General features: G+C 36.7%; 1 protein-coding gene across 1 annotated transcript in view; it reads left to right on the top strand.

The window, feature by feature from the left end:
* USH2A (usherin) overlaps positions 1–26,008 on the top strand; it is a 387,004-nt gene that overhangs the window by 159,596 nt on the left and 201,400 nt on the right. The window contains exons 31-32 of the mRNA XM_065058452.1: positions 9,388–9,501; positions 12,125–12,286. Coding sequence (XP_064914524.1) covers positions 9,388–9,501; positions 12,125–12,286 — 276 coding nt within the window. The remainder of the gene's footprint in view (positions 1–9,387; positions 9,502–12,124; positions 12,287–26,008) is intronic.

Raw genomic sequence — 26,008 nt, 5'->3', positions numbered from 1 at the left:
CCTAATTTCAGGGAAATTTATTTAGAGATTCCTTTGTTGAGTTCCATAAGAAGATGCTACAGTAAGCCAAACAGCCAGGGTTCCTAATGCAACAGGAGTGAGGAAAACACCACCGCTCTCACTGACATTGCTGATGGAGCAACTCTCTTATTTTTGCACTTCTTCAAATTTTCATTCACTTAATCTGCTGCTTACAAATGTATGTGAGGGAACTAGCAACCCCTTTACCTTATATTTTTTTCCTTGTACTGTTTTATACTCATCGGTCGTGTTTTGTTTTATACTTAGACTGTAAATTCTTTTGAACAATTACCAGGGTCTGTTCCGTGCAGTAGGGGCCTGAGTCATAACTGGAACATGGTAAAAAAAAAAAATTAATAGCATTACCCATTTCCCAGAAGGCTGTTCTGTGTGTGCCGTAGTCAGAAGAACCTGTTGTACCCTTGTCAAGAAGAGGTAAAACTTAGCTAAGAATTTAAGGTAAAATAGGTCTTTAAATAACCATAGTCCCACAGTCTCAAATGTCTGTTTCTGACTCCTCAGAAATGAAAATCCTTCGAAATCTGACCCTTGTAATCTTCAAAATGTCAAACTGTTTTTCTCACTTTCATCCAAGAAAGGAATATTCAGCAGATTTAAATCCTTAAAATGAGGTTCTGGCTGTTGAACCAGAAGTGTATTTGATATTTCAACATGGTGTTCAGGATCTGTATTCTTGGATGAGTATAAAGTTAGAGTGTTAATGTTTGGGGTTCAAGGAATACTGTGCTAGCACATTTTGCCTGCAAAAAAACCATGTAATAACATTGATACACTTTGGATACAGCCAGTGACACTCAGCAGAGTAATAAAGGAAGTACAGGGTCAACACATCGAAGATTTTTTTTCATAAAGGCTGGGTTGCTTTACTCTGCATTCAAGTGCATTCCACATGCTATTGCTATGCTGCCATCAAAATTTGGAATGTAAACTAGGATCAGTATTTAAACAAACAAAAGAAGCTTTAGAACATACTCTTCCAGTGTGGTTTGTGAGCAGCTGTTGCTTCTATTTTCCTCTGGAATACGTAATATCACAGAATTACAGGCTCATTTGGGTTGGAAGTGACCTCTTGAGATCATCTAGTCCATCCCCACAGCTCAAGCAAGGTCAGCTGAACCAGGTTTCCCAGGTCCAAGTCCAGTCAAGTTTTGAATATCTCCACAGATGGCGATATTCCTCTATGGGAAGCTTGTTCCAGTGTTTGACCACTCTCACAGTAAGAAAGTGTTTTCTTGTGTTCAGGTGGAATTTCATGTGTTTCAGTTTGTGCCCATTGACTCTTGTCCTATCACTGGGCACTACTGACATGAGCCTAGTGTCCTCTTTATTCCCTCCCATCAAGTGTTTATACATCTTGATAGATCACTCTGAGCCTTCTCTTTTCTGGACCGATCAGTCCCAGCTCTTTCAGCCTCTCCTCATAAGAGATGTGCTACTTTCCCTTTATCATCTTAGTTGCCCTTTTGTGTCATCCACAAATTCACTGAGGGTTCACATTTCCCTCATCATCAAGGTCATTAATTAAGATGTTGAGCAGTATCGGCCCCAGAATCAATGCTGGATGTCTTGCCTCCGACCGAATTTTGTGCCTCTGATCACAACCCTCTGATGCTTCTCTTGTCAGGCACATATGAGAAAAACATTTTGTAATTCAGATTGCTCTGGTTAGAGAATTCAGGAGATCCACAAGCCTTGAAATTTTGCCATCTCCCAGTTACGGGCAGTGAAGAATGCTAGCAAAAGCTGCAAATAATATTTAAATAAAATATTCTGCAAATGAATTCATGTATGTTTGGTATTCCTGTTACAGACTCTTTTAATTTTCTATGTTTTTTGCAGTTCATCCTGCCTGTGTCATCACCACAATAGCCAAGTGCTGGAGTTGTGGCTGCACATGTGATAACAAGAAAATTGTTGTCGGCGGCTTCCCCTCTGAATGCCCTGCATGTTCCCTCCTTCCCTTGACACGTGTTTGCAATTACTCTTCACCTTTTAGTCTTTTATGCTTGGCAGATGAATATCTCAGGAAAAGTTAATTTAATGATTTAATATGGTTAATCAAAGTGGCTCGGCTGCGCCTCGGCTTTGAAAGAGCTCTATCTAGGGAGTCCCTCAGAAGAGGAGATGGGACCTCCTGCCATGACTGACAAGCCCGGGCTCAGCTTGCTGCTGGACTGACAAACGCCTGTGCTCAGCGAAATGCAGCTGGCTGAGTGGTTCTCCCTCTTGGGGAGAGCTCTGCTGGGCTTGAGCAGGTGCTGCCAAAGCAGCTTGTAGCTCTGTGACCAGCTTCTGCACCCTGAGCCCTGCCTCCAGCATTTTTTGGGAGTCCCAGGGCACGCAGGGGCAGCCCCAGAGACAGCGGGGGGCTGGCTGCTCCCCACAGCCCAGGAGCCGAGAATGGCCATGCTGCAGGCTGGGGAGTGCCTGCGCTGGCAGGCTGAGCCTAAAATGAGAGTTTGCTGCTGGGTGGCTCTTAGAAAATGTGGTTTTACTTTGGGATATTTTGATCTACACGGGGCGCATAAGAAATTTATCTCAGCCAGGTAGTTTGCTGCCTGAAGCTATCAGTGAATTACTTAGATAATACTTTCGTGCACTTGAAATTACTTGAAAGCTCTTGGTTTGTGCAAATATTTTATACTCAAAACTTCTTTGCTGCAGTTAATGAAACTTTTGTAAATTTGTGGAAAAGCATTGCAAACCAAGAGGAGTTGTACTCACTGGTCCTTGTGGGTCCCTTCCAACTTGGGACGTTTGATGGTTCTATGATACAGAGCCAGAGCACTAGGAGGACCCCCAAATCCACACTCCCAAATTGGGACAAATTTCTAAGATTCTGAAACATTTCATGAAGATACAGAGAGTCACAACATACTAAGCAGATTTGGTATATTTAGCTTGTATTTACTTACAACAAAAGTCTGACAAAACGTTTAAAGTAATAGAAGCTGAAACTTTGTATTGAAGATATGGCTTTCATGAGCTGCTTCACCAGGTGCTTGAACCACTCTTAAATACAAGGATGGTTGTCATTTTAATGCAATTCTTTGTCCTCTTTTTGTAGAGGTAACCTTTGGTCAGAAGCACAGATAGATAACCAAGAACATCTAAGTATTTCCCATAGCCAGAAGGATCACAGTATGTGCCTTACAGTGCCACACCATACTGTGTGAAGGCTGTATATCTCTTTCTGACACAAAGAAGCATCATGTACCGAGACCCTTGTCTTGATGGCCACAATGCTTGTTGTTGGCCTGTTTTGTCCCTGTGGGTGTTTTAAGGAGATTTGGTCTCTGTGTCTCTCTCACCCACATGTACACACACCTCTCTCGTTGGGAGGAGCTGAAGGAGTGTGCCAGAAGCTGCACCTGAGCCCCTGCTCAGATTCTGGTTTGACTGCGACAGCTGATGCAACATGGGGTAGCCAATAGAGCTGTCTATGCCCGTGAGGTTTCTGTGAGTTGTCAGGTGGGGCTTGAGCTCCTGATGACTCTAAAACAGTGTGCCTGTAGACTGGAAGAATGTAGGTTCGTAACCCCTTTTGTTTACCTGGCCTTAACACAGTAGCAGCATATTTTTCAACATATGCATTTTAAAACATAAATGTTATTAATATTCTGCAATATTAAGGTTCTAGCTTGATTGAGTTTAGACCCAAATTAATCTCGTTTACAGTCCAATGTTGTTGTATAAATTTATTCATATGAAATGTAAATTGTCCAATTAAATAAACCTGAACATTCTATCAAAATTGCAGTTAGCTACTTACCAATACTTCTATTAATAAAAAGAAATCAACTTCTTAATGTTCGTGAAGACGGAAAGGATTATTAATATGTTTTTTATGGACACACCCAAAAAAAGATTACAAAGAAAGTTGTCTTTCTCTCTCTGCAAACTTTTAAAATTGATCATCCTGCGGAAGATGAACGATGAAAAAGTTATCTAGAAGGATCAAGAATAATGTAGTGATAAATATTACAGAACCAGTACTCTCCATGGAGTCTTGGGCTAAGATTATTTTTTGTAAATTAAAGCAGCCAGAGAATTGTCCTATGCAATGGTGAGCATAAAAAGGATTCTTTGAACCACTGCAACCTGATTTGCTTTTTCAAGGCCAGTGGAACTTGTGTGTGGTTGGCTATGAGATTTTTCTATTGGGGGGAAAAAAAAGGATTTTCCAAGCCACAGAAATCCAGTAAGTAAAGTAAACCTTTTTGTTGTTCTTATAAGTCAAAGAGTTGGAACAGATGCCTTCTTGTTCAAGAATTTTTCAAAGTTTTCTGACTTGTACTATACTTATGGTAGAAGATGCTTTAAAAATGCAGATGTATGCGACAGATTGATGTACACGGGCTTCCAGTCCAGCAATGCATATGTACAAGACTCATGTACTTAAACAGTTTTTGCTACAATCTGTCGAAAACACAAAGTCAGTTGAGGACTTCCTTTTCTGGTCAGTGGACTGTGATTAAGTGTACTGTGGCAATGATGCATCTCGACACACAAGTGATTTTGTTAGACAGATGCTGTATGACTTCGGGCATTCAAGTTGGCTAAATAGTTTTTAGGTTTGAGGAGGGGAGATTTGGCATTTTTTTTAAAGAGCTTAAACAAGAATTCGGGTAAATCTATAAGGTCAAGTGTTGTTTCAATTGCAATATGTGTGTTTTTAAATAGTTCTTTATGAAGTAGAGCATTACGGAGGAAACAATGAAAAAACCTGTCAAAGAAAAGTCTCTGGCAAAAACTACACTCAGCTTGTGAAACAAATGGAATTTGTGTGGGTAAACTTTGTGGTCGTCTTTGGGAATCTTAATATTCAGTAGCAGAGCTGAGTTTTCAGGCTGCATATGAAAGTAGTGCCTGGTTATGATTAAAAATAGCTAAATTTACTTGTAAAAAAAATTGAACTAGCTTTGCAAAATTTTTCTCTTCCATCCCCTTAGCTGAGTGCATTTTTTTTTTTGTGGAAGTGGGGAAAAAGAACGTTAGCATTTGTGTTATATCTGTAAGATAAAATAGCTTTTGTGTGTGTGTGTGAGTTATGTCCATGAGCAAGTGGGTGTAGTTTTGTTTTTATGGGAAGACTCCTTCAATTTATGTGTTCTAAAAAAATCACCTCAATTTATATTTCTTTAACCAATTCATTATGCAGAGTCAAAGCTCTATAAGTTACCATAAGCAAGTGTGCTTTTTCATCTCTGAAGACCTGGTGGTGTTTTGAAGCAACTTTCTGAAAAAGCAGGCAGGCAGATTGGAACAGTGAAGCAGCTACTTTCATAAAAGTATTTTAACTGGATGAGGAAATTGCTAAAATGTGATAATTGCCTTTGAATCTATTTTTCAGTGTTTGTGAATAGAATATTAGCCCTCATACCTTAGTGGTAAAACCACTGTTTTTCCTTGATGAGAAGTACTACTTTTCCACTCAAAATCTGTCAGAATACTGTGGAATCTGGCTGAGCTACCTAAATATATGATACCTCCCTTTTAGATGTACTGAGCAAAATAAATGTCTGTTTCATGAAGAAGTGAAAGGAAGAACCTGGATATTTAATTTTCTTATATACTGTATGCATTAGAATGATGAATGGAGTGGATATAAAGATGCAACTAACTCTGACTAGTCCACACATCCATTTTACCATAAATTAATTGTTGACCCTTTTCTACTGTCCATGAAAATGTTTTTGTCTCTTACATGCAAGAATGAACCCAACATTTTCTCTGATACAACTCCAAACTTCTACTTTAAATGCTGCAAATAATTAAATATCCTTTAAATAAAAGTATAGAAAATTAAATACTAGTTTTGCATATAAAGTGAGCTTCTTAATGTTCTAGGTGTGATTCCAGATAACTCTTTTATACTGTTAACTTTACATTCATATTTAACAAATGACATTATTCAGTTTCATGGGGTCACTGTGTCAAAATGTCTGTGTTAGAACTTTAATTTATTTCCAAAGGTTCTTTGAGTGGGCAGATAGAACTGGTGTGTTAGAATGATTTACTGTCTCTGATTCCCCATGTGGATTTTGAGGCTTGGAACGTAGTCTGTGATGTAAATTTGAAGTCTAGATGGGTTCAGCTGCTCTGTAGTGGCAGGCAGAATGAATGGGACTCATATCCCAAATGTGGGAGGCTGACCCTCTTCTTAAATATTGATGATGGCTCTAATTCTATCTCCTGGACAAAGTGTCTGCCTCTCCCCTGTTAACATTAGTAGAATATATGCAGGTGTGGTTGTGGCCAAATTGTGCTTCGTAAGCATCCTGGCTTAAAAAGCCTGATGCACTCACATATCAGATCAGCAATTATTTGGTATAGACAAGCGATACCAGTCTGCGAGTGTGGTCATTGATGAGTTAGGGAAAGTTTTTTAATGCTGTCTACCCAGTTTCCTTGGATCATAGGCTATTTTTTATTGCAAAATTTATTTTGCTGTGTTATCAACTAATTCACGTGTATCAGTGGTGATCTTTGCTATGGGCATGCTGACTCTGTACTCTAAGATAGTCAGGCACTGAGTGTAAATTGCACTGACTGACTAAAAGTGCAGAGGAAATGAGTGGGTAATGAGAGCAGAGCAGCCAGTTCTTTAATTGAATTAAAAGCCGGGTGACACCAATGCAGACACCTGTCCAATTACAGACAGGCCAAGGTGTTTACCATTGCTGTACAAGCGATTTGAAGATGACAGAAATCTTTCCGCCCACAGATTAACATAATGAAGGAGAACAGATTACAGTGGATGCTGGCCAAATAGATAGGTTGGCAGCTGAGAAAAAAGTAGTTTGCTGAAGTATGTAAATAAAATCTGTGCACTTTCTATTGCCTACCTATGTGGCACATCTGTTTCTTTGTTGAAAGAAAGTAGTGCAAGAGTATATGTGAAGGAAAATATTAATTAGGAAATGAACAATTGTTTTTTAAGTTGCTGCCTTTGCTGAATAAATTACTTAAACATAAACCTGTTGCAAAGGGGTTTTGTTTGTTCATTTTTTTTTTCTTCAAATTCTCACTGCCCTTCACAAACCTACTTATGGAATGTACACTCTGTTGCACTGCACGTGCTTTATATAAAACCTTTCTGCTTTGTCAAAAGTAAACCAAACAGCCCAATCCAAACCTTCTACAGCTACAGGCATCTTTCTGGATGTGTGCTACTGCAGCTCTCAGTGCCTGAAGCCATTGGTGACCCCACAGAATGTCTTCCATCAAGAAATGCAAGGAGCATTAATTCACTGCTTCATAAGAAAAGAATGCTACAAGTGCTAAATGTACAAATAAAACTAAATTGCTTCTTAAAGCACAGCAGAGTGAATAGAGAGATGGCATATACACTATACCATGCTCCTCTTGACTGAGAACTTGCAAATGTCACAGTTAGAGGATTTGATTTCTCCATGTGTTTATTCGCTGAAGGTAATTCCAATAGTACTTTTTATACTTTCCAATGTTTAACCCTCTGTGATCTGGAAATATGTGCTTTCTACTAAGTCTTATGCAAATAAAAAGAAATTTATACGCTGAAGAATTTACCGTAGTTTCCAATATTCCTGCTTTACAGGGATAGTCATGCTCTAAAACACCATTATTTCATATTTTCTGATTTTGAATGTTCTTAAAAATACTTGCTGTCTATCACAAGAAGATTACAGACACTGTTCCTTGAACGGTGGCTGACACAATGTGCTTTTTCTTTCTTGTCACATTTACATTATATAGTAAGATGGCAGTATGCCTTTCCACTGTTAATGGGGGACTTGCAAAATCAAAACTATAACCAGAGAAAGCAGATTCTAGTCAACTGGTTTTAGTTCAACATTACTCTGAAGTAAACGTGATTACTTCCAAATATCTCTTTGTGTTTACAAGTAGAACTGGACCTCACAGAATTCAAATAGAAAGATCATTGCAGTGCCAAACTTTAAAGATTTTGAATTAATTACAAGAAAAGACACAAACATTAGTAATTCAGTGAAAGCTAATCTCATATTTTCCATGTGAACACGTGTTAGTAAACACAATATATACATTCACAGACTTTGATTGTCCCACTCAGAAAATAATGTATTTATGTTGTAACCGTTAACTTCCAGCATCAAATTCTCCAGACCATTTTTGTGAGTGTAAAGAATTTATGTGGGGAAAAAAAAAGACATTTTTTAGAAAAACAAAGTTATGTTGCATTCTATGTTGTCACTCAATGAAGAGTAATAATAAAGACCAATTTTGTCCACCTATTTGTGTACATGTAATGTTGAGGGGCTTTGCAGTGTTATAGTACTGTGGGATGTTTGGGCAAGAATTATGGTTCTCTGAGGTACTGTTGTTTTTGAAGCTGCTTTGCAAAATCCCAGCATTGGACATTTCCAAAATAACATAGTTTGCCATAGATATAGATTATATAGATAAATATTTTTTTTAAAATGAAACACCCCATTGATTTTACTGAAAGCTGTGAGAGTCAAGGTGAGAACATGGTTTGAAATAAAACTTGACATGTATTGGCTTCCTTTTAACTACTACTGCATTTTCAGTTTATATTACTTTCTTGTCGGACTTGTTTTGAAATGGGAACTGCTGATGTTTCGGAAAATGACTATAAACAACATTTTTTTTCTATGTAGTTCTGTGTATTGGAGTTCAAAATAACTGTGTAACTTCCTGAAGTGGTAAGCAGTGATTTGTTGCATTTACTGTGACAAGGAGTAGATCAATATGTGGGAATCTAGCCACTTCACTAACATAAGTAGGACCTGACAAAGCATAAGATTACAGATCTTTTTTTCTTGTAAACCCTTGGGTACTGTGTCACCTGAATTATGTTACTGTAGTAGTATAGCAGATATATGGTCTTCTCTATGTTGCCACTGAAGTAATGGAACACAAGTGGGTTGTTTCATACAAAAAAGTTTTCAGTTTATGTATGAATAGGGAGAAGAAGCATTAAAAACATTTGTTCTGGGAGACATTGAAAATTCCTTGGAAGAATAACTGAGAAAACTTTGTGAGGCAGGGACTAAGAAAAAAACTTCTTTATTGTAATTGTTGTATTAAAATATACACCTGAATCTTGAAGTAGTATCTGTTATAGTGAGCGTAACTGAAGGAAGTTAGTTGCATCATTAGTATTAAGGATTGAATAAAATACCATTTACTCTTAATTTATTTTGCAAAATGGCTTAATAAGAGTGAAACCTTAAAATAATTTTTCTTTTCTGCCTCTGGAAGCCCATAACAGAAAACTTTAATGTTTTACTTGTGTCTGTGTACATACGTAATCAGTCTGTAGAGTGTACATGCGTAACACCTTGCTTTCTTCTGTTGCAGGTGTATTGACAGGTTTGCATCCTTTCACAAACTATTCTGTAACCCTAACTGTTTGCACTTTGGCTGGCTGTACTGAAAGCTTGTATGCATTGAACATCTCCACTCCACAAGAAGGTAAAGTAATTTCAAAGGTCTTGACTTCCACATTTCAGTCATGAATAATAAAACAGGAGAAGAGCTAAATGCTGCAAAGCCATTTGCTGGAAAACCCGAACCTAATTTGATGACAAAGTGCATTGCCAGACCATAATTGCTCCATTTTTTGGGGGGGTGCGAAAATGAATCAAACTCCATACCCTTTAATGACATGCATCTTTAATAGCTGTAATGCAGATTAATGGGCTTTTTAATTGCTGTTACATTGTTCATGCAAGAGCCTTGTCATTAATATGAAGCATCTGAAAGATTAATGAAAGCTTCCTCATTTTACTATGGCTCAGAAGTAAATCTAGAGACAGTCTGACTAAAAAGAATTGATTGTATGGCACAGTATGAAATTGAGAATCAAACGGTTGATTTCCATGGTTTCTTTTAACTGCTAAACACCAGCAATAGGCAACAATTATTTCAGTGTGATGAAACCTCCAAATGCTGATTGAGTTATTTATTAATCATTGTTCAGATTTTTATCTTTTTTTTTTCTGAACACATGTTGTTGTGCTCAAACTTAAAGCTTGTGAGTGTAAATTAGTGTTTTCTATGCTTACATTGAGAACTAGAGCAGAAAGAAAGATAAAATATATTATAATTCTCACTTTAGAGTCTAGGCTGATAAGTAATACACATCATTTACTGGAGTAAATGCTTCCAAAATATCTGTGACATATCTAACTCCATTCTCAATTAAACTTGGAGCCCACATTTCCCGGTTCTATCATCCCAAAGCCATGTTAATCCAGTTAAAACAATCAGTTACTCCAAATTCACACCAGTAAAATAATGAAGAATTTAATAGAATCATAGAATCGTTTTGGTTGGAAGAGACACTCAAGATCATCGAGTCCAACCATAACCTAACTCCAGCAGTAAACCATGTCCCTAAGATGCTCATCTCTGCGTCTTTTAAACACCCCCAGGTATGGTGACTCAACCACTTCCCTGAGCAGCCTGATCCAATGCCTGACAACACTTTCTGCGAAGAAGTTTTTCCTCATATCCAATCTGAACATCCCCTGGTGCAACTTGAGTCCAATCTGATGTTTATTTATAGGGCAGTAGTTAATCTTCCATAATGTGGAGTAGTTTTCAAAATTCCCTCCCTTCCACAGTGCTTTGTTTTATCTTCTCATGTAAACTAGGTAGTAATACAGTACCAATAAAACAAAACGAAAGATTAGCATGAAGTTATGAGAATTACAACCACAATGATTAAAAGAATGCTGGAGTGTTGAACTGCTGCCAAAGCAGGTCATGCAAGGCATTGTCCTGATGAGGACAGTTCTGAAGATTGCAGTCTGAGGTTTCTGGAACAGTGTTTTGATGTGAACATGTTAGCAACTGCCAGCAGCACTGATCAAATCAAAATCCTATTGTCACTTCTTGGAAGTTCTAAATAAACTGAGCTTGTCTGGTGGCATTATCCGTGAAAGGGTGTAGCTTCTGACAGGCAAATAGTTAATGGCCTCTGTGACGTAAACGTGAAATACAGCATTGTATATTTCTTTCTGGTGTAATATAGTGACTAAAAAAATAAATTGTTCATTTTATTTTCTCAGCTTAGTGAATAAAGCAGGAATTCTTACATGTGTTTGAGTTAAACATCCACTGTTTTCAGATTCCTGTCATACAGAGTAGATTTAGGCAAGAAATAGATTTTATTTTTTTTTTTTTTTTCTCCTCCAAAGATCACATAAAACCATGGGGAACATGTGTTTTATCCCTCAGAAGAATTGAAGGAAAAGTCAATGTGTGGAGATTCTATTTTTGGATGCTCTTGTTGCATGCTCTTAGTAACAACAAATGGATGATACAGAAGACAGACACCATATCACACCCTCCAGCTATCCCTGTTTCCCTACTGAAACATTCATTACTTTATATTGTTTCACATTGCCAGCCACTGCTAGTTATTGTTTTAAATTGAGAGCACAGAGCTTGTAAATTACAAGATATTCCTCCCAGACTAAGGCCCGAGTTCTGCTCCCCCCGTGATATTCAGTGGGATTGCTTGTGCCTCTCACATATAACTCATTGAAACGGTGAGGGAATTTGGCTTTTAAACTATTATCCATTGCCAACTTCCAGTACATTATATACGTTAAATCTAGGCTAGACAAATATTACTAAGTGTATTGAATTATGAAAAGTCTGAAATAAGGGGCAGTACCTAAGAATACAGCATCTGCATCTGTGATTAGAAAGAATAACTGCTTTGTAACTAGGACTAAAAAGCATGAAGGAGGAGAAAAGAACTTGTATTGAAGAAAAAAAAAAAGGACTCTACCAAAACTGTGTACCTCTCCCCTTGTTCAGTGTTATCAAGCTGGAAAGATAAAGTCATTTGATCATAGTTATTCTCCTAAAAGGCAAAAAGCATATCCTTGTCTTTCATTGAAGTTTCTGTTTGGCTAGGATACCTCACGTGTAATAACAGAGTTCTTAAAGTGCTGGTATGTTGCAAGCATAAAATCTCTTCTGAAATTTCAGCTTACTAAAAATCATTCTGGTAGTAGCTGCTCAGTGAAATTATTTGTTATTTGTGGAAATACAATATAACATTATGCATTTTTTTCACCAGCCCCTGAAGATGTGCAGTCACCCACAGCAATATCCTTTCCCATGTCCCTGCTGATGAGTTGGAGTCCACCCAAAACACCAAATGGTATTATTACACAATATACTTTATATATGAATGGAGTACCGATTTACTTTGGAAATGAAACTAAATATGTTGTAAAAGGTGAGTTCTCTGCTCAGTAGCATGTCAGATGTGTATCTCATAGTTGTTTTGACTAATTATATGACTGACTCCTTATTTCAGGGGAAATGAAAAATAATTTTTAAAAGGGTTGGATGCACTTTAAACCCTGATGGGTTCCATTTTTTTATAAATAATTCTTAATAGAACTCTGTTGGGACTCTACTCTCAGAAATGAATGGTGCCATGGTGCAGGTAAATCTTATGATGTGTTGTCCTCTTTCACAGGACCTGAGTCACCTTTTTAGTGGTTTTATAACTTTTTGATCTCGTACCATCTAGGTCTCAAAACAAGTAAACTGTAAGCTGTTGAAGACAAGATATTATGTACAGGTTTAATAGTTTTTCCTACTGTGTTTCTTAAATATTCTTAATTAGAGAGACACTGTGTTCCTTTCCTGAATGTTTAATTCATTTGTTAAAATCGTAAACTAAAAATCCATTTTCTTCTGATAACGGTTACGCAATGTGTCAATAACCAAGTTATATCAGTACTCTTAAACTATTATATAGAAGCTAAATGACTGTTATTTGCCAGTACAGTGAAGCATGATAATCAGACTTCCTATTTTAATGTTATTGGTGTAGTTTAATGAAATATCCAAGTTATTTATTCAGATATTATTCAAACAACCACTGGAACAGCAACAACAAAATGTTGAGCTAGAAGTATCATAGCACAGCATAAGCACTATTCTGGACCCAACAGAATTTGTATATCGTAGCAGGTACAAGTTAAAGCATTTCATATTTGACAACTTGGGGAAAAAGGGTACCAAGACCCTACTATCTAATGTAAGGCCTTAAAATTCAAAGCCGTTTCTGCATCTTGAGTTAGTATAAAACATACTTAAAAATTCATATAGTTCAAATTTCTTTGCCTCACACAGGCCATAAGCTACTGGTGTGGTGGGTCACTTTTGACACTGAAAAATGAATCCAGTTAGAGAACCTCCTGAAGGCTGTTGATGATCGCTATAATAAATAGTGCACACTTTAAGTCAAACTTTTTCATTCTGTATTCAAAGGTAATGGATTTTTCGTAACCATAGTAACCTTAGTGTATTTCTGGATAAATACATGAGGTATATACATTCTGGTTTTATTTTTGAATATAAACTACCACATTATGTATTACTAATAATATGAAAAATAGGATATAGGTTAGCATAATGACAGCTCAAACTAGTGTGCATTTTTCTTCTGCAAAAAAATAAATATTTATCAAAAGTATAGGTTCGATTAATTTCTCCCCCATCCCCCCATTTTTCTGGTATTCTTGTAGTGCCATTTATCTTTTTTGCAAGATCTCCATTAATCTCTTGTTGCCATACCGTAACACTATTCTTAAGAATTTTGAAGTGCAAATAGTTGTGATTCCAATCTTATTAAAATCATTACTGAAAGTTCATCACAGGTAGTTTTACTGATGTGCTCATCTGCGACCTTATTATAAATCAACAAGCAATGTAAAATGTTTGAGGAAGTGTTCACCATAATATATTTTGGTTGGTTTTAGATTCATGTCTGATTATATTCTGACTCATAGCCAAAATGAATGCTTATTGATAGAAATTGTGGTCAAGTAACTTTTATGATTGTTCTTTAAAAATATAGAAATGGATAAATTTGAAAGTATTGGGACTTGACTTTTCTACCTTTAAACCTTGAATGACACATTGGAATACATGCAGCTAAACTAGTCTAAGGAAAAGTCATCCGGTTCTTACGATTCCTAGAGGAGTTCTTGTCACTTGTATGTAGAAATTATTTATATTTTTCTATAAATTTTTATATTATTGGTCCAGTTGAACACTTCATAACTTTGATTTCAATTAGTTTTTAGGCAGACATAAGATAAAAAGACAAGGCTAGTGAACCAGATTGTGTTGCCCTATGCAGTATAGCACAGGAGCCACTCTTGCCTCCCATTCCAAACAGGGTGTAGAGATCAGGCTGTTTGCTTTGGGTCCATTGTATTTAGTGGCCAGTTTTTCACTCTGCTGGAGGGGAAGAGGCAACGTGAGCCAGCAGGTTGGGATTGGGGTCACTAGAAATCCCAGTCATTCCAAAGCAGGTTTATTCAAGATCTTGCTTTGGTATGCATGTATCTTTGATTTGACCTGGTTTTGCTTCCTTTTAGAGCCCAAGGTTTTCTTCTTTGTAGGCTAGAGGTAAAAAAAGTATAACGTAATATTGTGGGTGTTGATTATTTTTTAATTTTTGCAAGGGTTGTGGTTTTACAGTGAAAAGTTGCAGCTTTTGACTTTCCAGTGTTATACATGTCTCTTTCCTACATTTTTGGCTTTTCCCATATTATTATTCTTTTCCTTTCAGCATTTATGCTAGTGATGTTAGTGACTTAATTGCCTCAACATGATATTATATTGACCCTAAACAGAGAGACAGAATTATTGTCTCTGACATCTGTTGCCTATTCATTCACAAAATGATTTTCCTAATTTAATAGCTATATGACTCAGTTCGTGACCACTAGTCTATCCTAGAAAGTCATAGATTCTCTCTGTATTTTTTGAAGTGCTGTATCTATTGAAATGTCTTTATTTAAATCTTTATTTTTAGTAAGGTGTCAATTCTATCTGAAAATCAGTATTCCACTGACTTCCACTTCAGACCATGGAAAGTACAATCAGTTTAGACTCCTACTAATTAATCCATAACTTGAGGAGGGTTATATTTTCTCAACACCATAATTGCAAATATATTGTTAACTTACTTTCGGATCTCGACAGTTGTTGAGGGCTTGAAATACTCATTGATTTTCATGGAAATTCAAGTGTTTGTTTCCTCTAGGGGGTGAGCTGCAATTAAAAAGGAAACCTTTTAAAAGCACATATGGCAAATGTACACTTCACCACATTGAAAACGGGAAGCCATTAGGCATCCATCATCCATTAGTGCCTTTAAATATTTTCCCCATATTGACAAATTCAGTTTCTGTGTTGTAAGTAATAAAGCACTGAAATGAAACCAGCCTCTGTACCATGACATCTTCATTAACTGTCTGTGATTTTTTTGTCTTCTACCTTCATGCCTTTGCCTTACATGGTGCTGCTTCCTCATGTGATCTGGGCACTGTTTCACATCCCGAATTCCAGTGAATGCCTAACCTCTTCAATGGGTAGGGACAAGCCCAAAGATTAAATATTCAGTCCAGGATGCCAGATGAAATTTAGGCTCTGTGAATCCATGCCTCTGTATGCATGTTTTCAGTTCCTTCATGTGAGAGTGCAGAAGCTCTTGTAACCAACACATGCAGCTCAGAAAAGCAATTGTAACATGGTTCTGCTCTCCAAACCTGCATAGCTTACCATTTTGTAGAGATGACTAACAGCTGTGAGGAGATGGAGAAGCTTGTACAGTTTTCTTCAAGACTTAGTATATACACATTGATCTTACAGAGGTTTTTTGTTTTTAGGAAAATTTGAGCTGATTTTTCTTGTAGAGAGGAAAATGTGCTTCTCTCACTCATCCGGACACTCACGGGCAAAATTGAAGCTTTTACTTTGAAACATGGAGATTTCTTAATGTAATTGTTTTTTCTTATTTATTATTCATTCATTACATTTAGGCGAAGTGTTTGTTCTTGTTTTTTCTTTAAATTAGTCTCAAAAATTTCCTACCTGCCTTACATGAAAGAGAAATCGGAGTGGGTTTTATAGTGAAAAGTATCAGACTGCAGCGGCCTGAGCTGGTGGTGCCAATACCACCAGAAAAAAGTGGTCTAATAAATGCAGAAAAGTATAGTATAAGCAGGGACAGTAATGATTAGGTGTGACCCAAGTGCCAAATTGTGTTTTGGTGGGAACCTTATTGTTGTGTAGAAACTTCAGAAAAAAAAGATTAGAGCAAAATATTCCTCTCTTCTTAAATGCTGAGCATTTGATGGACTGAGAAAAGTCATTTGTTACCTAACGTGTTTACAAAGGGAAATGACTTTGTAGATATCTTCAGAAAACAGAGAATGTATAAGCCTGTCTCTTCACTGAACTTGGCATTGAGGATGTACATCTGCATTTTCTGCAGCACTAGATACTTGACAATGTTAACAAATTGTGTTCGTATAATTTTCCTAGCAGAATCTAATGGTTCTCATCATGAATATTTAAAAGGAAGATGTTCTTATTAAGACTCAGCCGTATGAAACTTATTTTTCTCTGCCAACCTGAAAGAAGTGTTTCTAGTTTTTCAGGAAAAAATATCCTGTCAGCTATGCTACAAGGGCAGATCTTCAACTGAGTTAAATGAGTGTAGAGTGATCCAAAATTATAATACATGCCCAAGAGTTTAAAAAGCTGTGACAGACTGCTTTGTACCAGGTTTCTGGGCAAAATATTAAGAAGAGCCTTGGAAAAGGTGAGAAAGAGCTGTCTTCACAATTTTGTCTAAGAATGTATTCAAATTGTTATTTGACCTGAGTGTGGAACGGCTGCTCCAACAAAACCCAGATAGAATGGAAGCCTTGTTTGTCTGTTGGGAAGAGGCAGATGTTTGGCATCTGTGCAAACAAGGCTTAGCATATCTGAACTTAAAAAATGGGAGAACCCCAAATTAGTACCAGTATGCTTTTTTTTTTTTTTTAATGTTGCTCTAAACCAGTAGTAATTGCAGTACACAATATGTACAGCCATGCACAATTGTTACATTTTATGCTTATTATTACTTTTTATCCTTATGACTACTACTGCTTGTTTTATGTGATAGATAATGCTAACAAAAGTGAAATCCATCAAAATATCAGTGTTGTACTAATTTTCAAATGAAATAATTTGAACAGGAAAATCAACAGAATTGTACATAGAGGATAATTGCGGTAAGAAGTATCACTGCAAAAAAAAGCCGAATCACTGAGAATAAAGTACTTATCTTAGCTTTTGGATGTAGTTCTCACGGTTACTTTTCATTCAGTTTGTAGCTATAGCTGTGTTTAAAACCACCAATTTCCAACAATCAGTTTCCAAGGATTTGGTTTCCTTTGTTTTAGGTCCTGGTCAGAGGTGACAGGCAGCTTTTGCCTTAACAGACAAAAAAATAGAAGAATTCTGTTGCATTCTGGTATGACTTTATTTCCCATCTTCGAGATTGAAGTGAAATACATGTAGATACTAAATGAACCCAGTCTGTTCTTTCACTAGAGTGTCTTGGAAAGTGTGGTTTGCAATCTAATATGTTAGTGCTAGATCTATGCATAGTATAACTCTGAATATCACAATTTGTAATTTTTTTTGTGAAGCAGAGGGTTATTTAACACCATTGTGAGCAATAAAAAGTTAGTCTTCACCTCTTCACAATTAGAATTAGTTATCTAAAATGTCTTGCATGTGATCCAATGAGATATGCCCCAGTGCCTCTTTCTTATTTTAGAGTCTTGCAATACCATGCTACAGTTCCAGGCCCACCCTTTATATTTGATTTAGCAACATATCCAGCTGATAAGGCATAGAGGACAAAACGTGTTTTCCAGGATGGCATATAAAGAACACCTGCTGCTCAGGCTTTATTCTGCCCCCGATATGCATTTAAGTAAACATATATTGGTGCACCTAGCGCTAGAGGGCAGAGTACACCGGTCTTACAGGAGAAGCTGCCTTCCTCCAAAAGTTGTAGGCATTTAAGAAAGCACATTTGATACACCTGAACTGGCAACACTGACATTGCCAGTGACCGGTACTATCGTAATTAATTCCGCAGACCCAGAATGCAGATTCAGCAGGCACAAAACCAAAGGGCAAATGGGCTGTCTGAGTCTGGCATTCCTGTATTTCAGCTGCAGACAGAAAGATCTGGTACGCTCATTGGACTTAATAATACAATCTGGGGAATTTAGAAGGGAGGGGAGTGGGGTAAGGGTAAAAGCATTATGTTTATTTGTAGCAGCTCTGTTGTATCATTTTCTATTGCAGTGCATTAGTGCAGTGTTAAATAAAATCTGCTTATTTAAAATCCTTTTAAATAGTGTTTAAATATTTCCTGCTGATACAATCTGCTAAAGTAGTTATCCTTGCTGCAGATTTCAGTTAACCTTGTCGCAGATATTAAGCCTGAAGCTACACAGACTTTTAGGGACCTTGATTATAGAGCAAAACCTAATGGTGTCATTATAAAACCACAGCTGGACAAGCTTCTGGAGTCCTTGTCCTTTGATCAGATTTGGGTAACACAGCAAGCCAGGAGAGAACTCATGCTAGCCCTGCTGGAATTGCTGAGCTCTCAGGTTGTTTAAGTACCACTTTCTAAAAATTTAAATGCGACACAAATTATAAATAAGAGTGACTGGTACCTCCCAATCTTCTGTATGCACCAATGCAAAATGGAGTAAATATCTTGTCCAGAGGCTAGTGGTTGTAGAACAGGGAGAGTCCTTTATTTCTCAGTGTAGGGAATATTTTCACTCTAGGCTCCGTTTTTTAAACAAAGAGAAGAAAAACACCGATTTCCAGGCTTGTTTAAATTTTATGACAAGAATTAAAACCACTGAAAATGTGAAACTGACAGATAATTTTGTCTTGTGATTTTACTTCAAAATTAGTCATCAGAATTTGATATTTGTAGGACCTAGTTCTGTATTTTTTCCTTTGCAGATATCTAGATTTGGTCAGCAGACTTAAAGATGCTGAGATCTCTTCAAAGGACAGTGTGTACTGTGGAGGACAGATTTAAATCAAGTGTTCATTGAGTTCAATTTGTAAAATTTAAATACAGTCTTGGTGTTTGCTTATTTATTTATTTATCTTTACCTCCAAGCAGCAGAGCTTTCTGGCCACACATTATCGTCTTGGAGGTGCTCTGTACTGTCATGTGGATTTTCAGGTCTTCTCCAGGACATTCCCACTGCAGTCACCAAATGCTTATTTTGCTACTTTCTAAGAACAGTTTGTTGTAATGTTACCTGTGTGAACCTCTGTTCTCTGGGATTTCTGAAGGGTGTAATCTGTTTTGTTTTATATTTTATCAGGGAGAACTTCATATAGAGCCCTATCAAGCGATACTGTTTCTCTTTGTGAGCAGTTGTCACATGGTGACCCCTGTTTGCTATTAAACATTGAGAGGTCTCCTTAGATTTATGAGAACCAGAGTATGTTTTCTTGGCCTTGTTGTGCTCATAGCCTGAAATCCTTTTTGTGTGATCTTATTTTCAGTGGTATGCCTGGTAATTGTGGTTTGCCTGTAGCTGGTTAGGGAAAGTGATGGGTTCTGTTCTGGTTTTAATTTTGCTGATAAAACAGATGCATGAGCTTATAGTTTAAAAAAGTATGACTGAATGAAATATTGAATTAAAGTGCTTTAGAAAACATCAGAAACTGCAAGGTTTGGTGTTCAACTTACAAATGATATGTTTATAGAAAAATAAAAGCATTTCCACCTAGTTTCAGGTAATACTGTACTCATGTACATGAAGATATGTCACCTCTTGCACAGAGGAACTAAAGCCAAACCTGCTGCTTCTATTTGGATTTCTTGATATCCATTCATAAGGATATACCTCACTTAGCTCTAACTTAATGGGCTTGGAAAGGGTCAGGCAGCCTTCTTGATGTGGCAAGGTGTATAATAAGGCTTCTCTCTGAGAATTTCCTTATGCCCTGGAAAACACACTCATATATCATATATCTCCTTACTTATTTAGGTCTTTCGAACTGCCAAACGCTTGATGCATATTTAATTTAAGATGGATATTTTTTCCATGCTGCTATTACAAATTGTTTTGGTTTATCAGCTGTGATAATTATTCTGACTGAGCAGTATATGTGTTCCTGTTTGGCTTGCACCAGGCACAGACCCTTCTCTCTCTACATGATATGTCCCAACCTTCCTTTAACACTAGTGGAATATTAATAAATGGTGACAATGCACAGGCACGTCACACCACAGTAATACTTCTGAAGGGTTCCCAGCCAAGGGTTCTCTTTTTCCTTGGTTTTACTAAATGCATGGCCAGCAGGGTATTGAGTCATTAACCATTACTTAAATATTTTCAGCATTTTATGTATTTTAAAACAAACAAACCCCAAACCAATCATACACACAAAATCCCCAGAAAGCTACAAGGCAAATTTATGGAAAGGGGAATCTTTGATGTTTGCATATGTTTCTGAGTTGTTATTTCAATAAATCTGACCAACTTCCTTACAACTTCCATTTCTAAAGTCTTTAATTAGTCTTTTTCTGTTACTGTAAGTCCAGACCTTTCTGAGTATTTTTCATCTTTCACAAGTTTTGTCTTGTGTGTGAACAATACCAACCAGACTACTATCATGCCATGAAATAGTTGGATATAAGTTTGATTTTTAAAATATTTGATGGTTGATATGATTGGAGGAGGATTTCTGTATTTTCAGTCTGTTTTCCTTTCTTCCTAAGTTATGTGAAAACATATGCAAGACATAAATCATGTCACAAAAAGCATGAAAGACCTTGTAGGATACTTCCTTTCCTGTTGAATCGCTGCCAGAAATCTTAGGTTTTTACACTGATTGCCTAAATTGTTTACATAAATCTTAATAGCCTTTTAGTCAGTAGTGAACTCCATCATGCTTTCTGTGAGTCTTCCATGAAATATTGTATTTTTATGACAATCTATTTCTGATTGAAGCATTTTATATAAATTGTAGTTGGACTTAGAAAGCTGCTGGGGGGGTTTATCTTTTTTTCTTTCTTTTCCATGGTGTGAATAGAATGACACATTAAAGTGTCATGTTACTGGAAAATTGACTAGTGCATGGGTGAGCACAGAACTAAACATGTAAGAACATCAGATTAGTGTGCTTTAAATAATGCTTAGTAGACTCATGGTCTTAAGGTGAATGGAAAGGTGGGTGATGAACATCGTTACTGTTTCTTTGATGGCTGCTTTGGGCATACCATGTTCCTTTATTACAGACACACATTTAAGTCATGTTTATAGGATGAATTTTTGTTTTTTTCTGCATGTCTGTGTATATTTATGGCTGCATGCAAATAAGCATCTGGAATTCTAATTTAAGAATGTTGCTGTTCAATTATTTTGGTAAGAAGTGGCAAAGCACAAAGTCTGCACATGTAAGAGAACAAGTGATCAGGTGGGAAAGTGTACATTTTTACCCTGGTGATAAGATACTGCATGTCTTTTGTACCTGGAAATATTAGCATTAGTGGCAATATTGCACTGACCAAGACTTTCTGATTCCCATCCATAAGTTGCTTCATCACTAGAGAGCCAAGAAGTAATCAGTAAGACTCCCCTGTAGCAGTCGCATATGGCCAGTGACAAAGAGAGTGGTGACTAACGGTAGACTATCATGGCCTGAATGAAGTCATGGTGCTGCGCCGGACTTGCTAGAACTGCAAGACAAACTGACTGGAACCACAAATCAGCTCTAGAACTGTGAATCAGCCTGAACTCCCATCTAGAACCATAGAATGAGCTGAACCTGATATAAAGTCATTAAGCAAGCTAGAGCATTATCTGGAGGCACAGATCAGCCAGAAGCCAAGATCTAGAACCACAAAGTAATAAAAAACATTATCTAGAACCAACAAGTAAAGCTAGGCTTCAAATCATCTAGAACCCAATCTGGAACCACAAAGTGATCCAGAACCCCTTCTACAACCGGCAAGCAAGCTAGAACGCTATCAAGAATGTCAAATAATCGAGAACCTGATCTAGAACAACACAGCAATCTAGAAACAGCACACACCTCCAGCTCCTCCAACTCCAGAATTCTAATTTGTTATTTAATCAAAGTTTCTGTGTTCTTTCTGTGAGCTTATGTGCTTTCCATCAACAGAGATGTATGAACTGATAACATTCGATACAAACATCCTGGGGGAGACTTACAATATTTTTACTTAAAAATTTTCCTAGTTGGTATAGAGTTGTGATCATGGTTGAACAGATAGGAGGGGCAGCTAAAACAGTTCTCCAACAGTTGGAAGCTTTCTTGCTAGGACAGTGGTTGAATAGCTTTGATAATGTTTTGTTAGTAGGGAAGGTTATTCAGAGGTAGCTAGAGAATCTGACTTATCAAAAGTTTCTGGGTCCTCGTTGCTTAACTTTCCAGTATCATTAGCTTGACTAGGTGAGCTCATACAAAGGTTACGTAAGTGGAGAAAATTTCCACAGTCTATTCTAGGAGAAATGTAGAAGATGAAGGAAATTGTCAATAGTGGAAAGTAACCCATGATGGTGCAGTATGTCAACAGCTTCCTTTTGAAAGTTGAATTTCGTACTGACTTCAACTTTGGCACGATTGATGGTCACTTAATTTTAATATTGTTAGTCATTTGTTTTCTGATCAAGGAACAATAATCCAATTGACAAGAATGTTCACATGTTCTCATGAGCTGCTGTGCTAGCCTTTTCGTCAGCTCAAGCATAAGACTGCTCTCCTATATATAAAAATAATTATGGTACCTTTTGCTATTCTTAAAAGTTAGGGTAAATGTGTTATTTTCATTTCAGGTAACACGTTTTGAATTTTTGAGATACGATTGTGGGATTTAATACCATTTTTGCAATGTCACATGACAATTTTTAAGCTGTTGCATTTTACTGGGAATTAAAATACATGCATAACTGAAGTATTTCTCCTCAGTTTACAGACAGAAATAAAGTAGGTAGAAAGCTAGTCAAGGAAAACTCAAAATAAAGTGAGGTACACTGAAGAAGTCAAAATATTAATCAAATAAATAAATTAATGTTACCAGAAGAAGAGAGATACGAGACATAGCTTAACTATGAAAAGAAGTTGTATTGCAGTGGTTTAGGCAGAATAAATAAATGGTAGTTAGAACTAGAACATAATTTAAAATAATTGCCCACAGGGCAAAGGAAAACCCAAATAACTAAATAGATTAAGTTCAAAACAATTGAGAGAAATCAAAATACTACATCTTCCACCAAAGAATATGTCCCTAGTGATTTCTCTTTGGAAGGTACATTAATCAACATTGTAGGGCTCCAGCCAGAGAACCAAAAAATATTAAAGCAACTAGACTAAAATCATTCCTTGCTCCTACACTTTATCACTCAGTAATGAAGTGCAGCTTAGAGGTAGAACATCTGTGAAGGAAAGCCACAGGTTCTCCAAAATCTGTGACCTTTGTGTGCTGTTATATAAAGTTGTGGTCACAACAGATATTCGTTTACAGGCTTCAGCAGAGAAGCAGAGGACTGAATGGGCACAGAGATTAGTCTGCTCCTGCAGATCCAACTGAAGGAGCAGTTTGTCACATGAACTATGAAGCATAAGGAAGTTTCAGTTGCAAGTTCTGTGTTCTCTTTGTAAGTTGAGGACTTCAGTTTACTCTGCCATCTTCTGAAAGCACTGCCAGTTAACATCACCCTCTGACAATCATGTCCCTGAGTATCAGAAAAATTCAGAAAGGTGAAAAAATACTGTAGCATAAAGCAGATATATTCCCAACGATGACTACTAACATATAGTGTCTGTTGCTTTTCTGCAAGAAAGGTAAAGTAGTAATTATAAAATGTAAACAATCTAACTGGGAAAAAGAAATAATTGTGGAGCAGTGGGACTGAAAAATATACTATGTTCTACATACTCAAGATTGGAGGGGAGAGAGGATTGGGGTGAAATACAAAAGCCTCTTAAGGATTTGCCACTTGTGAATTATGCATCTCACTCTCACTAGTAGGTGTAAATGCATAATTCTAATCTGTTCTTATTACTTATTTATAACATACTGTAGAATGTAAATTCTGTGCCTCCTCTGTAGAAGCTTAACATGCCAGTTAAGGTATGCAGATATTTCAGGGAGCCTACACAGACAACTTTCTTGGCGTAGCACATTGTTGCCAATTAAAGGGAATAAAATTCAAACAATAAATTAAAATAGCTCTCCCCCACCGTTTACAGGAGGAAGATAGACAGGATGTAAGAAATAAGGGAAAGGATCAACGGATAATAAGAGCATTCATCTTGAAAGGAACTACTCTGTATTATTATTATTATTTATGATAGTTACTGTTATTAATAAATACATGTAGGATAGAGAAAAAGCCTGCAACAACCACTGGATTTATGAGACTGGGGACAGATGCATGCTCTTTCTTTTATATCACTGGCACTGATCAATTTGTATTTTTCCTTGATGATAGTTTATACCATTATAACTGTTTGGTGGCTCCTTACTATTGAGTTATGGTTGTAAAGCACTTCACAAACGAGAACAAGCCTCTGAACATTATATCCTAATCTGCACATCCTATAGATACTTCATAATATAGAGCAGCTGACTACACCACCTGTGATCTGTGTACCCACAAACATGATTTATTCCAGTAATCCCAGTTTAATGCATCACATCAGATTGTGGCAGTTATGTTATCTGATGACATTACTGACACTACATGTCATAATTGGGTAGTACAACATGTCAAGTTGAAAAAAAACTTTGGACTTCTCCGTATTTGGGGGCTTTTTGTGTGTGTGTGTTTTGCAATGAAGTATAAAGCTAGTAAACTTAAAAAAAAAGAAATATCAATTTTTCCCAACCACGTATTGACTATATTAATGACTCAACATCTGGGACTGGTTGTTCAGTAAGAACAGAGGAGAGCGGGTGGAAGTACTGTGTTTTTTACAATGCTTCTAATTCTGTGGCCAGCTGAAAACTGGCTCAGCTTTTGCAGTCTTGCAACAGATTTAACTTGCTATGAAGTGGTGTGTTTAGGGACAATGCTCAGAAGCTGAGTCCTCCCACTAAACTTGTTCCAGCACTACAGTAATTTTTAGCAAACCTTTGTATTCTCTGACTATAATTCAGATATACAGAGCTGTTCTGGTCCTGGGAAGGGGATAGTATGTCTTCTACAGAAACTCTTAAATCACATGGTGCCTTGCCTGGGTGGTGAGAATTGTTCTCTTATCATTTTGCATGCCTGGTACTATGAAAAATGTTGGAACTAGTTACCCTTAATGGATAGAAAATGCATATAGAGCTAAATTTCATAACCACTTATCTGTAATCTTTATCTGATAGCAGTTCAAGCAGCCGTTGTTGTATTTTCTTGTTTAGATTCCAATTTCTAATCTGAGTATGTTGTCATGTGAAGTTTCCACTTAATGAATTTTTTTGTTGTTGAACATTTTGTTGAATAAAACAATGGCTTTGGGGTTAAAATGACATTTTGTGATTTAGTATGCATAGTCAATTTTAATAAGTAAAAATCTACTAGTAATTTTATTGTTTACTTTTTGTCAAAAAAATTTGGAAATTAATTTATTTCATCCCATCCATCTTTTTCTTTACTTAGGTAGGAAACTTAAAAAATAAGATACAGTATTGAAGAGTTCTAAGTAGTCCCAAATACAGAGAGAAGTATAGAAATCTTGCAGCACTTTTCTACAGATCTGCAAGTTACAGTGATGCCTATAAAAATAATTTTAAAAAAATGATGATAATCAATGTGTCTCCCCAGAATTTGATTTATAAAGATAAATCTGAATCTTTTTGTCAGCTGTAGATGTTCCATGAGTTTGGGTGGGATGAATTTCTCTCAAAATTCCACTTTCTAGATTTATTGCATGTCCTTTTTCCTCCCGTATTATTGAAAGTGAGTTCATGGGGACACAAGATCCTAATTGCTTTTCTATGTAGCACTTACTATCTTATATACCTGTATGGTGTGTTGAATTTTTTGTTTCCTTTTCTCAGGTTGTTTTTTCAGCTTCTTTTCCT

The sequence above is a fragment of the Columba livia genome, chromosome 3, assembly GCF_036013475.1.
Source record: "Columba livia isolate bColLiv1 breed racing homer chromosome 3, bColLiv1.pat.W.v2, whole genome shotgun sequence".
In the NCBI taxonomy this organism is placed as follows: Eukaryota; Metazoa; Chordata; class Aves; order Columbiformes; family Columbidae; genus Columba; species Columba livia.
This window is presented reverse-complemented; position numbering and strand designations above follow the sequence as displayed.